The sequence below is a fragment of the Scyliorhinus torazame genome, chromosome 6 (genome assembly GCF_047496885.1).
Source record: "Scyliorhinus torazame isolate Kashiwa2021f chromosome 6, sScyTor2.1, whole genome shotgun sequence".
In the NCBI taxonomy this organism is placed as follows: Eukaryota; Metazoa; Chordata; class Chondrichthyes; order Carcharhiniformes; family Scyliorhinidae; genus Scyliorhinus; species Scyliorhinus torazame.
In genome coordinates, this window is record NC_092712.1 from 289,462,482 (window position 1) to 289,477,369 (window position 14,888).

General features: G+C 42.9%; 1 protein-coding gene across 4 annotated transcripts in view; it reads left to right on the plus strand.

Moving 5' to 3' along the window:
- LOC140425488 (collagen alpha-6(VI) chain-like) overlaps positions 1-8,927 on the plus strand; it is a 175,389-nt gene extending 166,462 nt beyond the window's left edge. For all 4 annotated transcript variants that reach the window (XM_072509806.1, XM_072509808.1, XM_072509805.1 and 1 more), the window contains exons 31-33: positions 2,463-2,571; positions 2,658-2,710; positions 5,205-8,927. In XM_072509806.1, coding sequence (XP_072365907.1) covers positions 2,463-2,571; positions 2,658-2,710; positions 5,205-5,386 — 344 coding nt within the window. In that variant the 3' untranslated portion in view covers positions 5,387-8,927. The remainder of the gene's footprint in view (positions 1-2,462; positions 2,572-2,657; positions 2,711-5,204) is intronic.
- The last annotated feature ends 5,961 nt before the right edge of the window (positions 8,928-14,888 follow it).

Below are 14,888 nucleotides of genomic sequence, written 5' to 3' on the forward strand. Positions count from 1 at the left end.
ATGCTTAACACCCCAGGCCCAAAACACTCATTCCAGGTTAAGTAGCATTTCACTTGCACCTCTTTCAATTTGGTCTATTGCTTTCGCTGCTCCCAATGTGGTCTCCTCTATATCGGAGAGACCAAACGTAGACTGGGGTGAGATCACTTTGCTGAGCACCTTTGCTCTGTGCGCATTCTGGACCCTGACCTTCCTGTTGCTTACCATTTTAACACAAGACCCTGCTCCCATGCCCACATGCCTGTCCTTAGCCTGCTGCAATGATCCAGTGAAACTCAAGGCAAACTGGAGGAACAGCATCTCATCTCCGGTTAGGCACGCATCAGCCTTCCGGCCTCAACATCGAATTCAACAACTTCAGATGATTAGCTCTACCCCACCTCGACCCCTTTGTTTTCATTCCATTTCATTTTAACTGTCTTTTACATTTTATTTCTTCCTTGTCTTTCTTTATATATAATCTTATCCCCCCCTCTCCTTACCTTTTCTCCTCTTTGCTTCCCCCTCCCCCCTACATCTGTCACAGCTTACCCTCTGATTTTAGTTTCTCTGCTGTTTAGGCTTTCACACCTTTTATTCTCTCTGGGGACTGCCAGTAGCACTCTTTTCCTTTGGTTTCTGTGGCTGTGACTCATCTTTCATTCCCTCACGCCATAGTATAAATATCTCCCACATTCTATGTCTTTTAGCTTTGACAAAGGGTCACCTGGACTCGAAACGTGAGCTCTTTTCTCTCCCTACAGATGCTGCCAGACCTGCTGAGATTTTCCAGCATTTTCTCTTTTGGTTTCAGATTCCAGCATCCGCAGCTTTTATTTAAGTCTAATTTCTAATCTTTGTCAATATTATTCGACAGTTGAACACTGTGCAACACCAAAAAGATCATGGGGGTAAACTTTGAATGGCGAACAGTAACATTTCCACAAACCAAAATGCAGAAAAAGTTATTTCTTAGCCAGAAAGGAAAATATTCCCAGAGATTGTCCATATTTTGTTTCGCACAGGGATAAAGGCCTATCTAATCATTATTTAAATAACTGTTAATAATGTTTTGCATTTTTGGTTTAAAATTGTTCAATTGTTTTGCTTTGGACTGGAAGATGCGGGTAATTTAATCAGTCAGTTATTTAATTGCTAAAAGGGGCAGCACGGTGGCACAGTGGTTAGCATTGCTGCCTCACAGCACCGAGGTCCCAGGTTCGATCCCGGCTCTGGGTTACTGTCCGTGTGGAGTTTGCACATTCTCCCTGTTTGCGCATGGGTTTCACCCCCACAACCCAAAGATGTGCAGGGTAGGTGGATTGGCCACGCTAAATTGCCCCTTAATTGGAAAAAATGAATTGGGCACCCTAAATTTTTTTTTTTTTAATTAATTAAAAAATAAATAAAAATGTAATTGCTAAATTATTTTGGGGTAAATTTCTGTGCAGCTTTTCCACTTTCTCATCATAACCGGCATTGGAAATTCCAGAAAAGCAGCAACGTCTGCCAAAGTTACGGTAGGGGATTGGAGGAACTCTGATGAAATCTACCCGTGGTTAAGTGTAGTCTCGTATACACCTAACTAAGGAGAAATTTGCACTACTCGTCTCGGATGCGAAATGAAATTTTTATTGGGTGTCTAGTGATTATAATTGAGAGTTTGAAATCTTCTTGTGGTTACAAATCAAATATTCTCAAGAAAGCCCCTGCCAGCAGAAGATTTTAAGTGATATAATTAAACTTAGTAGCGTACAAATGATCTGAACTTTCAAAATACAGTAACGGTTTCTTGCTCAAAGAAAAACAGCTTGCGCAGACTTAGAGTTAGAGTAGAAATACTAAATAAAGATAGTAGATAGTCAAGCATACAGTATAGAGTGATTCCGGAATGAAAATGGCTGCCCGGACCTCTATTTTTTAAGGAATTTGTTATCAATCTGAGTCAATCTGTCTCTACCCCTGTAACATACTGATTGGTTTGATTTGTTGATTGGGTTGTCAGTCCTCAATGTGCGACATTATCTCGTTGAACTTTTAAAATTAACATAAATGTTGCATGTGGAATTCTTAAATGTGTGTTGGAATGCAAACTCTGCTCTTATCATTGCTGAACTCTGCGATTCTGTTCATTTGAACAATGGACAGTTCATATGAACTATAATGCCAATTTGACCTTCAGTAGAAATGCTGCATTTGTTTCTAGTTCGACTGCAAATGTTACAAAATCCATGCTTTTATTATTGCAAGCTATGTGCTTTTGTAATCTGAGGCTGTGTTTCATCACATTTGCAGCCTTATGATGGGATCCATTTTTAAAATGATTTTTGAACTGGGCTTTAGTATTTATAACAAAACGGCTAAATCAATGATCCTTTTACCTATCAGAAATAGCAGGTTTCCTTCAAACCCCAACAGAAATTTGAGGCATTTAAAGCTGAGAATCCTCATTCTATCTAAAGGTTTTTTCCTTTACTTTGCAGGTGGAATCAACAGCTATCCTCCGCCAGACCTCATGAAGAAATGCAGAAGAATAGAATCTCAGGAGACAGTCAAAAAAGAAGAAACAAAACCATATTTTAATTTACAACTGTATGTTTTATAGATAACTGTAAAATGTTGTTAAAACTGCGATAAAGAACTTTTCGAGTTGGTAAAGCCTTTCCCCTTAATTACAGGTTGGTTACTACGGAATTTACTGAGGAACCTCAAATTTACACCAACAATCATGGTAAGTAAAGAGAAATATATGAAATATGAGTTTTGGGAAAGCAGGAGATGTGCCAACTTCAGCTGGTGGTAATTCCCAGGGAGGCATATTGCCAGCAGTGGCCAATTAAGTAGCCTATCCCCAAGAGTTGCCAATCCTCAGTGGCGCCAACACTAGTGGCGGCCATTTCTGATGCTATGCTACAGGAAGAGGATACCTCAATGGCCAGGCATCCTTGTATAATAACCTGCACATGACACATCCAATTGAGGATGTTTGTTTCCCTGTGCTCATTAGTAGTGCAAGCTCGCCGCACTGTAATAAATGGTCAGCCAGGGTGAGGCTGACTGGAAAGGAGAGAGCACCTGGTAAGTTGTAGCTCAGCCTCATGTATATAGGGCGGGATTCTACCTTGGCAGATTCCGAAATCGTAAAACGCGAGTGGGCGGAGAATAGGTTCTGATGCCAAAACTGCGGCGGGCTCCGATTTGAGGCCAAATCGCAATTCTCCGTCACCTCAACAGCAGCGTCAATGCAGTCCGGAACGCACCATCTATGCAGTCCAGAACGCACCAACAGTAATCACTGTTTGCACATCATTAGCGGGCCCGACTCTGTATTTTCTGGGGCCTCCGTGATTCTCTGCCTCCGATGGGCCAGGTTCCCGACTTTTAAAAATTGTGAAACCGGCGTTGTGGATGCTGAGGGAGAGAGGTGGTACAGAAAGTGTCCGACATTGCCGTAGTTTGCTGACAATTGTGCCGCTGGCCAGGGAGGCTTCTGCCAGGGTTGGGGGCAGTAGCAGGGGATGATCAGGAGGTAGGCTGTGGGGTCTGGGTGGACGGACACAGAACACCATTGCCGCAGCCGGAAAGACAGCCATGCAGTTGCGGAAGCCGCTGACAGTCCACTGTGAACTTAGGGCCACAGGTCGTATAGGTGTCCCCCCAGGGCACTCCCTTAGGTACCCTCTGGCCCCAGCCAACCCATCAGCTGTATGGGCGCGCTCCAGCACAACCAGTGCCATCTTGTTGGCTGGGATGAGTGTGTGCGCGGATTGTAATGTGAATGTACGGCTGCAGCTTGTCAGCCTCCCGAGTGTCAATCACGGACCGGGCGAATCCGCACCATTTTTCATTGGAGTGGATTGTGTTCCACTTCGCGCCAGTGCTAGCCCCTCCACAGTTGCTCAATTGGTCCAGGTTCGGCGCCACTTTTGCTGTCTTGAATGTCCACGAATCCTGCCCCAGCATCAACACTTAGTCATAGGAATGGGAAAGTGCCTAATCTGTAGGCTGTGTGATGATAGGTGGCCTAACATCTGTATATAATATCAGTAGATCATCATCTGTATGTGTATTATAAGTTATATGTTTTGCAAGTATGCAGACATTTGACCCAGATGCACCATGTGTTCCAGGACAAGGTGGTAGTGAGCAGTTGATAGCAGTTGCATATTAGAGTAGCTTTGTAATATCTTAGTGTAAGTTAGTGTTAGACCATTATTTCCAACTGTATTAATCTTCGACATTATATAAATCCTTTAGAATAGTGTTAGTAAAAAATGGTTTTGTTGTAAAATAAAGCTTAATGTTCTTCGTTAACACGACTATATCAAGATTCAACATCAGCATAATCACACATTAAAGGCTGTTGAATACTAATTTGCTGTAGGGATTCTACCGGAAATATTAGAACATAGAACAATACAGCGCAGTACAGGCCCTTCGGCCCACGATGTTGCACCGAAACAAAAGCCATCTAACCTACACTATACCATTATCATCCATATGTTTATCCAATAAACTTTTAATAGAACATAGAACATATTGCATGTTCTGTCATTGATTCCACTTCATCTGCCTGTCGCTCCACGCCCCCATCTCAGAATTTAGTTTCTGACGGGTGTTGTGCTTCAGAATCATTTGTGGTTCGATGAAACAAATCTGCTGATATACAGCATTGAATGAGTTGCATGATAAAATTATGTCTTGTAACTATTATACGGAAAGAAAATCCCAGGTAACAGAAATGACAGCCTCTGTATGTTAAAGCCAGTTGTGAATCTAGACATGGAAGCTTGATCGTTTTGCAAACGGATCAATCTTTGACGCATTGTTAACCTGCCAAAAACAGGGAGAGGCTCACAATCAACATTCTCCAGCGCCTGAATAAGCAGACTCGCCTATAGTGCAGAGTGAATGCATCCTACTAAAATGCTCACCATAGTCGTCAAATAAAGGTGATGACTAGACGGAGAAAAGATATTGCCATGTGCCAAATCTCTAAAGGATTACCATTTGTCCACCCAGGAAGAGTTCATAGGAATTCTATTCTAAATGCTCACTCAGAAATCAGTGGGACTCTCTGAGGTAATTTGAGCTGATTTAGAATAAAATGGTGCTATACAAATGCAGATGTTAGTATGATGCCCCAATAATTTTTATGTAAAAAAAACCCCTGGCAGATTGCCCCGATTGGTGTGTTTCACCAGCCTGGTTTATTTTTCTTTCAGGTGCGTGTGCACTGAATCTGGAAGAAGGGAATTGTTACAATTACACCATAAAGTGGTTCTTCAATAACAAAAAGAAGGGCTGCAGTCGCTTCTGGTACGGTGGCTGTGGAGGAAACAAAAACAGATTTGACACGCGGGAAGACTGCGAAACCTTGTGCCTAAACCCCATAAACACCTTGTAAAATGCATTGGCATGTCTTAACATCGTCTCTGATCATAGAATATGACAAAAAATGCACTCAGTTAATTAAAGTTCCTTGTGTGAGATGTCGCCAGAGATGTAATGTCTTCATTATACAGATGTAACAAAGACAATAGCGATGCTGTTTTATAGATGAACCGTCAACTCAATCTGCTTCCTGAGATTTTCTTGGGGCCATGACTTCTATGTATGCACATATGAAAGCATAGACAGACACACGTACAAGTGCAAAATTGTGACACTGCAGCGATTGACCTTCTGGGATAGAAGCCGTTAGCATTTGCACTGACTCCATTCGCACTGCAGTTACTAGAAGGCGCAAGAACAATCGAACCACTCTTTCAGATGGTGCCTTTTATAAAAACAGTTGAACAACCCCAATGCTTCAACTGTTTGTTTTACATATACTCTTCAATGCTGTTTTGGTGTGTATTCAGTTCAGGGGAATTTTTATAAAAATGTGCACATGAAATTGAACTGCACTTTGCATTATATTCTCGAGCATTATTCTGCTCGATGTCTTTCGGCAACATTTGCCTCAGGCAGAATGTTTAATTATTTGAAATGAAAATAGTATGTGTGAGACTATGAGATGCTTGAAGAAAGGAAAGGATCATTATGCTGACTTCTTAAATTGTCCCTATGTGAATCAAACAGATTTATGAATATTTGAATAATCCTCAATATACTTCTGAATGATTTAAAAATTGATGCCTTGTTCAGAGTTGTATGCTACAGGTTTCATGCAGTAATACTGCTGTCAGCCACAGCTTTGACAGTAACGACCGTAAAACTAAAGATAAAGCTGAAGAGATGGCATCATCACTGACCGCAAATGTAAATGTTGCTTCCCATGACATAGCCTGTCACCTGTTTGTGGGCCAACACAAACAGAATCATGAATCACAATCCATAGAATCCCCTACAGTGCAGAAGGAGGCCATTCGGCCCATCAAGTCTGCACTGACCCTCTGAAAGAGCACCCAACCTCGCCCCACTCCCCCCCCCCCCTATTCCTTTAACCCCACCTAACCTGCACATCTTTGGACACCAAGGGACAATTTTTGGCTTGGACAGTCCACCTAAGTTTCACATCTTTGGGCTGTGGGAGGAAACCGGAGCATCCGGAGGAAACCCACGCAGACACGGAGAGAAAGTGTAAACTCTACATAGTCGCCCAAGGCCAGAATTGAACCTGGGTCCCTGGCACTGTGAGGCAGCAGTGCTGACCACTGTGCCACTGTACCAACTTCCAAACAATGGTGTGCATGAGGCACTCGATGCGTTAAGTCAGAGTTTCCCAAACTTTCCTAGATGCGGAGCGCTTGGTGACCTCTCAAGAGCAGCGGGGGAACCCCAAATATTCTTATCATGTCAAAGACACTTCTTTGTTATTAAATAGGTGCTAACACAGAAATGAAATGTATACAAGTCTTTTCTAGCTATATATATATAGAGCTACACGCACCAGCTACATGGTATGCACTCCCCCTCCCTCTCCCCCCCCCCCCCCCTCAACCACATAGCCCCTCACAAAGCTGCCTCTTCTATGGCCCCCTCACTTCACTCTCTGCTATGGTTCCCCTCATATGAATCCCCTCCCATGGCCACCCTCACGTCAGCCTCTCCGATGGGAATGTTTTTGTCGCAAGAGTTTGTTTACTTAGAATTTTCCTTGCCCTCCACTGCCTCCCCGGCTCCTCCAACCACTATCTCTCCCGCTCTTCTCCCCGGCCACTGCTTAGGCCGCTCAGCCCCTCTGGCCCTGCCTCCCACTTTTATGTTTGGCGTCCAGCAACAGAAAAAGCAAAACATTAAATTGGCTAATCAGAGCTGGGATTCCACATAAGCTGGCTACTGATAGCTTGACAAGTGCGATGCTCAGAGAGGCCAGCCTCTGATTGGACAATTTGACTTTTTCGTTCTTTCCGATTTACGGCCGTTGCACCTTGCTCTTTTGTTTAAATCTTTGCTGCAATGTTCTTCTGGAACTGACTCTCCCGCTCATTTTATTTTATGCATTAATTTTTTTTTTTAAACCTGGCTTTCAGTCGATCTTTGTCACGTGGGTCACCGGGCATCCATGGAACCCAGTTTGGGAATCTGTGCTTTAGGTATACTCATGATTATACTTGAAGCATTTACTTAAGGATTAATAAGTATTGAGTACTCATGAATCTATATTATCCTGTATACTATATGAGGAATATTTTGAGCGACTCTGATGAATCAGCGTCTACAATTCCTAGGCTGGAATGGTGTCAAAATATCAATAGTTGTTGGAATTCTCATGAAAGGTCGCAGCTCCAAATAGGTAGATTCATTATAATCTGAACTGGTGTCATCTGCATTTAGGTCATTATCTTTGGCCTGCCTCTGGGTTTATTAGGGATCTTCAGTTTGGTAACCAATGGCTCACAGTAGGTGGTATCTTACCAATGTTGCCTATGATCATGATTCAGGACCAGTTTTGGGTCCCAACCCTTCACAGGTTGGTGGCATGCCAACGGGTAACCTGCAAGGCGGCCAATTATGAAGCTGCCTCCCCATCCACAGCTCTTACGCCAATCTTGCTGGAGGGGAAAGACCTTCACTGGAAGGATTGTGGTCTGCAGCCTTTAGATACCAGTATGTCATTCATTGGGCCAATGAGAGGAGACACCAAAAGCAAGCCCTCTGGCCTGCTGCTGGGAGGCCACTACAAATTGCTGCCGTAACTCAGCAGGGGAGGGGCTCATACTAGTGAGACGCTGTTGGCAGCTGGAGATTAGTCTTAGTAAACACACCTCTGGCAAAAGTGCAAGGAGGTGAGAACATAGGGAGCCAACCTCTCACGTAGCTTTCCAAATTTTGCCTGCCTGCTGCCTCTGAAGCTGCCTATGTGGGCTGATAAGATTCCACTCAGAGCCTCCCAATGCACCAACACATAGCCTTTCCCTCAGTCAACTTCACAACTGTTGCAGGTCCAACTTTTTCCGACTACTCGGCGTCAGAACCTTTGTATTACTCCAACAAGGCTAAACAGAGCAAAATTGGTGAATCCTTATCAACTTCTAAGCACTACATGGATACAGGGACCCAATGGTTTGGGGACGGATCGAAATCCCTCCAAAAATTGAATTCAATAAACCACTTGGCTTATGTGCTGCCATCAGAAAATCTGCCATGAAATCTGCTGGATTTACAAATAGGTTCACCAATGACCTTGAAGGGAAAGGGATTTACCATTCTTATCCAGTCTGGCCTACATGGTGCTCCAACCTATTGCTGTATGGTCGACTCAGAGTAACTAGAAATGGACAATTAATATTGCCTTCCCAGTATCACCCACAAGAACATCCCAAGAGCTATATATATATGGTTTTTAAATCTGGTTAAATGTATTTTTTTATGTACAGGTTTGAATCAGAATAATTATAGTCTGCCAATTGAATATTGAGAAATATTACATCAGATTCTCAGAGTATTTTAAGCTTGTTCTATGTACTGCACAGCTGTCAATAAACAAGTTATCCACTTGACACTATGACAATGTTCGATTTATTTTACAATGAAAGCCCACAGATTGACCACGTACATTTTATCGATGGATGCTGGTAACCTAGCCTGCTTAATTGAATGAAAATCGCTTATTGTCACAAGTAGGCTTCAAATGAAGTTACTGTGAAAAGCCCTTAGTCGCCACATTCCGGCGCCTGTTCGGGGAGGCTGGTATGGGAATTGAACCGTGCTGCTGGCCTGCCTTGGTCTGCTTTAAAAGCCAGCGATTTAGCCCAGTGTGCTAAACAAGCCCCAAAGAGTCAGTCACAGAATCCTACAGTGCAAACGAGGACCTTTGGCCCATTGAGTCTGCACCGACGTGTGAAAGGCCCTGACCTGCCCACCTAATCCCACTTGCCAGTGCTTGGCCCATAGCCTTGAATGCTCTCCCACCACCTCTCCCACCCTCCCAGGCAGTGCATTCCAGACTCGCCACTCGCTGGGTGAAAATGTTTGTCCTCAAATCCCCCCTAAACCTTCCACCCCCTCACTTGGAACTTGTGCCCCCTTGTAACTGGCCCTTCAACTAAGAGGAACAGCTGCTCCCCATCCACCCTGTCCATGCTCCTCATAATCTTGTACACCTCAATCAGGTCATCCCTCAGTCTTCTCTGCTCCAGAGAAAACAAACCAAGCATATCCAACCTCTCTTTATAACTTAAATGTTCCATCCCAGGCAAAATTCTGGTGAATCGCCTCTGCGCCCCCTCCAGTGCAATCACATCCTTGCTACAGTGTGGCAACCAGGATTGCACACAGTACTCCAGCTGTGGCCTCACCAAAGTTCCATACAGCTCCATCATGACCTCCCTGCTTTTGTAATCTATGCCCTGATTGATAAAAGCGAATGTTCCAGATGCCTTTTTCACCACCCTATTAACCGGCCCTTCTGCCCTCAGAGATCTATGGACAAACACGCCAAGGTCCCTTTGTTCTTCGGAACTTCCCAGTGTCAGATCTTTCATAGTAGACTTCCTTGTCACATTACTCCTTCCAAAGTGCATCACCTCACACCTGTCAGGGTTAAATTCCATCTGCCACTTATCCGCCCATCTGACCATCCCATCTATATCTTCATTTAATGAATGGAAATTGATGCATGGCTTGCAAATCGCTACATCAGAATTCCTCATATGCACTCTCAACAGCAGTTTAATGTCTAAAATTCATTCTTCAAAAGTTCAACTCAGTGTACATTTATCGAGCACACAATTGTATTTTCAAATACGCATGAGGAACCATCGGCAAGTCAGGAAGTTGGGGTCACTTTGTGTTAGTTATTTCAGACAGAAAAGAAATCAACATGACCAGCTAGGTTATTTAAGGGAAAGGTTGGTTAGCAGTATCATAGGATATAAAAGAAAGGCAAATGTATTAAATCAATTTTTTTTAAATTCATTCATGGGATGTGGGCATAGTTGGCTGGGCCAGCATTTATTGCCCATCCCTAATTGCCCTTGAACTGAGAGGCTTGCGAGCCATTTCAGAGGGCAGTTAAGAGTTAACTATGTTGCTGTGGGTCTGGAGTCACACGTAGGCCATACCAGCTAAGGATGGCAGATTCCCTTCCCTAAAAAACATTGGTGAAGCAGATGGGTTTTTGCAACAATGAACAATGGTTTTGTCACCATCATTAGATTTTGGTTTTGTATTCCAGATTTTTATTGAATTCAAATTCCACCATCTGCTGTGGTGGGATTCAAGCCCAGGTTCCCAGGTTCCCAGGGATTACGAGACAAGTGACAGTAACATTGCACCATTGCCTCCGCTATCAATTGTAAAAATCAATCTGAACAAATTAAGATAATGGACAAGACTCAAATTAGATCAAATTATTCAAAAACCTACATTAAGTGTGCCAAAACATCCCGCATTTGTACCTAATATTGAAAAACAACCTAAGGCACTTTATGAAGGTGTAATCAGATAGAAGAATGCATTTCATGACAAATGAGACATTAGAGGAACAGTCAAGGAAGTGGGTTTTAAGTGAGGTTTTTAAAGGAGAGGGATGCCGAGAGGTTTGGGAAGAGCATTCTAGAGAGCAGGGCCTGGACACAATCAGCAATGGTGTGGTGAAGGGCTGGGTGGGGGAGGAGGGCTTGAAGCTGCGAGAAATACAACAGTCAGAAGGATGCGGAGACCTGAGGGGTTTCAAGGCGATTGATGGTTGCAGAAATAGGAGAGGCAAGGCATTTAAAAGATGGAAATATTAGGATGTGAACATTAAATCAGAACATGGAAACAGAAACATAGAAACTAGGAGCAGGAATAGACCATTCGGCCCTTTGAGCCTGCTCTGCCATTCAACATGAACAGCTTACGAAATCCTACCAACTGTCCTGGCTTGAGACAATTCACACCTCTTTAACCTGGGGTTACCCCTCTCTCCAGTCGCTCCGTCTGGACCTGTAAAGACTTAATGACCTGCAAGGACTCGCATTCAAAGTATCGTATTGCATCTTTGACTTTGCCTATATATGTGTTTCTGGAACAAACCTCTTCATACACCTGATCAAGGAGCAGTGGTCCGAAGGCTAGTGATTTGAAACAAACCTGTTGGACTTTAACCTGGTGTTGTAAGACTTCTTACTGTGCTCACCCCAGTCCAACGCCGGCATCTCCACACCATTCAACATGATCATAGCTGATGTTCTATCTCAATGACATACTCCTGATATTTTCTCATATCCCTTGCTGCCATTACAATCTAAAATGTATCTACCTCTTTCTTGAATACATTCAGTGACTTCACCTCCTTAGCCTTCTGTGGAAGGGAATGCCATAGGTTCACTGCCCTTCGAGTGAAGAAATGTTTCCTCATCTCAGTCCTAACTGGTCTATCCCGCATCCTGAGACTGTGTCCCCGATTCTATATTCCACAAACAGGGAAAACACCCTCCCAGCACAGGGGCAGATTTACAGTTCATGGGGGTTCCACGCTCACCTTCATTTCTAGCCCTCCCCCCCACCCCTCCCTCAACCTCACACCCCTCCTGACTCCACCCACCTCCGCCCCACAAAACGCAAAGGCGGAAGCACAAAAAACACACTAATTGATCACTGTTTTCTCATCTGTAAAAACACACCTTTATGAACAATTGCTGCATTTCTGATACTGGAGCTTACCTCTTGTCAGAATGGCGGTCGAGTTGGTCAATATTGCGATGTGAGTTTTGAGGTGAGCAAACTTGGAACTTTCTAATGAGCAACGAGATGGAGAAATCGGCCGAGGACATCGCTTCAGCATAGGCCTGTGGAGGACAGAATGAGCCAGTCCAGTGTGGGAGCAAATAGTCCAATCAACAAGATGCATACCCTGCCAATCAGTATATTTCCCAGAGTCTCATTCAGTTTCAAAATTAATAGTTAATTTCTTTACTGCCTCTCACAAAATCAAAGAAGCTATTGCCGTAAATTCACATTAGTGTTGTGTCTAATGAGTTCTCGTCCAATATCAGTGGCTCTGTCTGGAAGGATTCCGTTCTTTGTCCGAGAGACTTTCTGATGGCCAGTCTTGAGAACGACGGTGATTAGAACTGTCAGCATGTGGCCAGCCGCAGCCATTATATAAGACCAGCAATAGTCCACTTTGAAAAACAGAATTCAAACACGAGGATGTGGAAGAAGGGCAGATTCTTAAGATTCTTTTTTGCATCATCCCTCGTTGGCATGGCAAATTCGATTGCTTTTTTATCCATACTTTTTCTTTACAAAATCATCAATTAGATCATCGTAGGTAAACTCTTGTAAAGATGCACTTTCAATTGTTAATATTGCTGAACTTGTCAAATGTTCCTGACTCATCGCACTTCACAAATCATTTTTAACTCTTTTCATTACAGAAATAAAATATTGACTGGAAGAATTTGTGACTGGCATTGGTAAAAATAGTTTCAGAATGATTTCCACATTTGAAAAGGTTGCCTGCAAACCATCACTTACAAGTCTGTTCAAATCATATGGTGATCTCAAAGCACAGAGCTCATCTTTATTGATGAAATTAATTAATTGTTTCACTTCATCATCTAAAAGATTTGTGACGCTGTCCTACCAGTAAAATTTATGTAATGCCTTCCTGCAGTGGCTTTAAGCATTCTTATCCAAACCTCGATTGAAAAGCATGGCAAATAAATTAATAGTTTTCTTCAGAGAATCATTTCTACTCTGCAATTGCATAATTATTGTCACAAATAACATTGAAAATCTCAATGATGATCTCCTCTTTCCCTTTTAAATTGATTTAATTGTCTCTAGTTCCATCAAAAAATGATTTCCTGTGTCATTTACACTTCTCTTCCAATTTTTGTTAATATTATTGTCTCTGCTTCCACCGAGCTATAGTCATCCCTAACTTCCATGACAAAACTTTTAACTGAGGCTAATAACTGTGCAACATTCAATAAATTTGGATCAATATTTTGCAGCAATTTGCTGACAGCATTAATTCTTTGAAGTAAAAGGTTCCACAAAAGAGTAAAAACATCATACTTTTCAAAATTCTCTGCTGAGGATTCTGCTTCAGTTTTCACACGTGGTTTTTCTAAATTTGATGCAGCTATATCTAATAAAGTTTCCTTTACATCAGCAGAGTTCATTTTCAGTGCCAAAATAGTGTCTGCATAAGCAGACCACCAGGTGTCAGCGAAAGGGAGCAGTTGTGAACTGTGCCTAAACCCCTCAGATCCTGTTGCTGCAACCCATTCATTAATTTATAGTCATGGGCTGGGATTGATAGCTTCCACAGAACAGCTGCAGCCTTGAGTCACTCATCTTCCTTCATGGTTGAATGTTTACAAACATCAACCACATCAAAGAGAGATAAGTGCATTCCAATCACTCATGCGATGTGGAATCTCTGAAAATTGGTACATCTAAGTCATCAGATAATTCCCTCATTCTTTTGGATGAGGAAGAATGTGCAGTTTGTGCACTGTTTAATATTTTATACTTTTAAAAGTAAAATGGCAAACTGTCTTTTTGATTAAGCTTCGACTCTTGTCTCGCCTTCAATGTTCTGCATTTTTGACTGCCAGATTGATAGTGGTGGTTCACAATGTTAGAGAAACTGATCTTGATTGTCAGCAGCTCATAAAGTGTCTGGAAGAGCAGTTGTTTGCTCAGTCAATCCCACATTTTTATCAGCTTCAAGCTCTGAAAAAATGGGATTAACCTTTTAACTATGAATCTGTGATTATTTTAATAAATATTTTTGTTAGCTATTTCAAAGTTTTTTGCATAATTTACATTACACACATTTAACAATCCCTCCCTCAACCTGGAAGCAATTCATAGCTGCTGACTGAGGCTAATTCCTGAAAGTGAGGTGTGAACGGACAGCATCTCTTGTGAAACCTCTCCTCATTCCCTCTTAAGCTAAATTTAACCTTCTCTATGCTCAGAAACTCCATTAAGTCTCCCAGCCAAACTGAGGCACAGACAGGCTGGAGCAACTGACCTCCACCCTAATAGGATCCGCCTCTTCACCACCAGCGAGGCGAAGGCTAAGAGACATCTGCCTCCACCCCTGTCTGAAGCTCCGGAAAGTCCGATACCCCGAATATGGCCCTCAGGGGACAGGGTTCTAGGTCCAACTGTAACACTGTCGATGTGGTGCTGAAGAAGGTTCCCCAGAAGATCCTCAGTTTTAGGTACGACCAAAATATGTGCACATGATTGGCCGGCCCCCTCCCACACCTTACACAAATGTCTTCAACCCCTTCAAACAGGCGACTCATTCTTGACCTCGCCAAATGTGTTCTGTGAACTACCTTCAATTGTATTCACGCTCGTGCACGAGGTCAATGCATTTACCCTCCAGAAAATTTCGCACCACAGCCATTCCTCCAACCTCCACCCCAATTCCTCCTCCCATTTGGCCTTCACCCCATCCAGGGATTCTGGTCCTACTTCCATATTTTCCTATAAATAGCCGAGGTAAC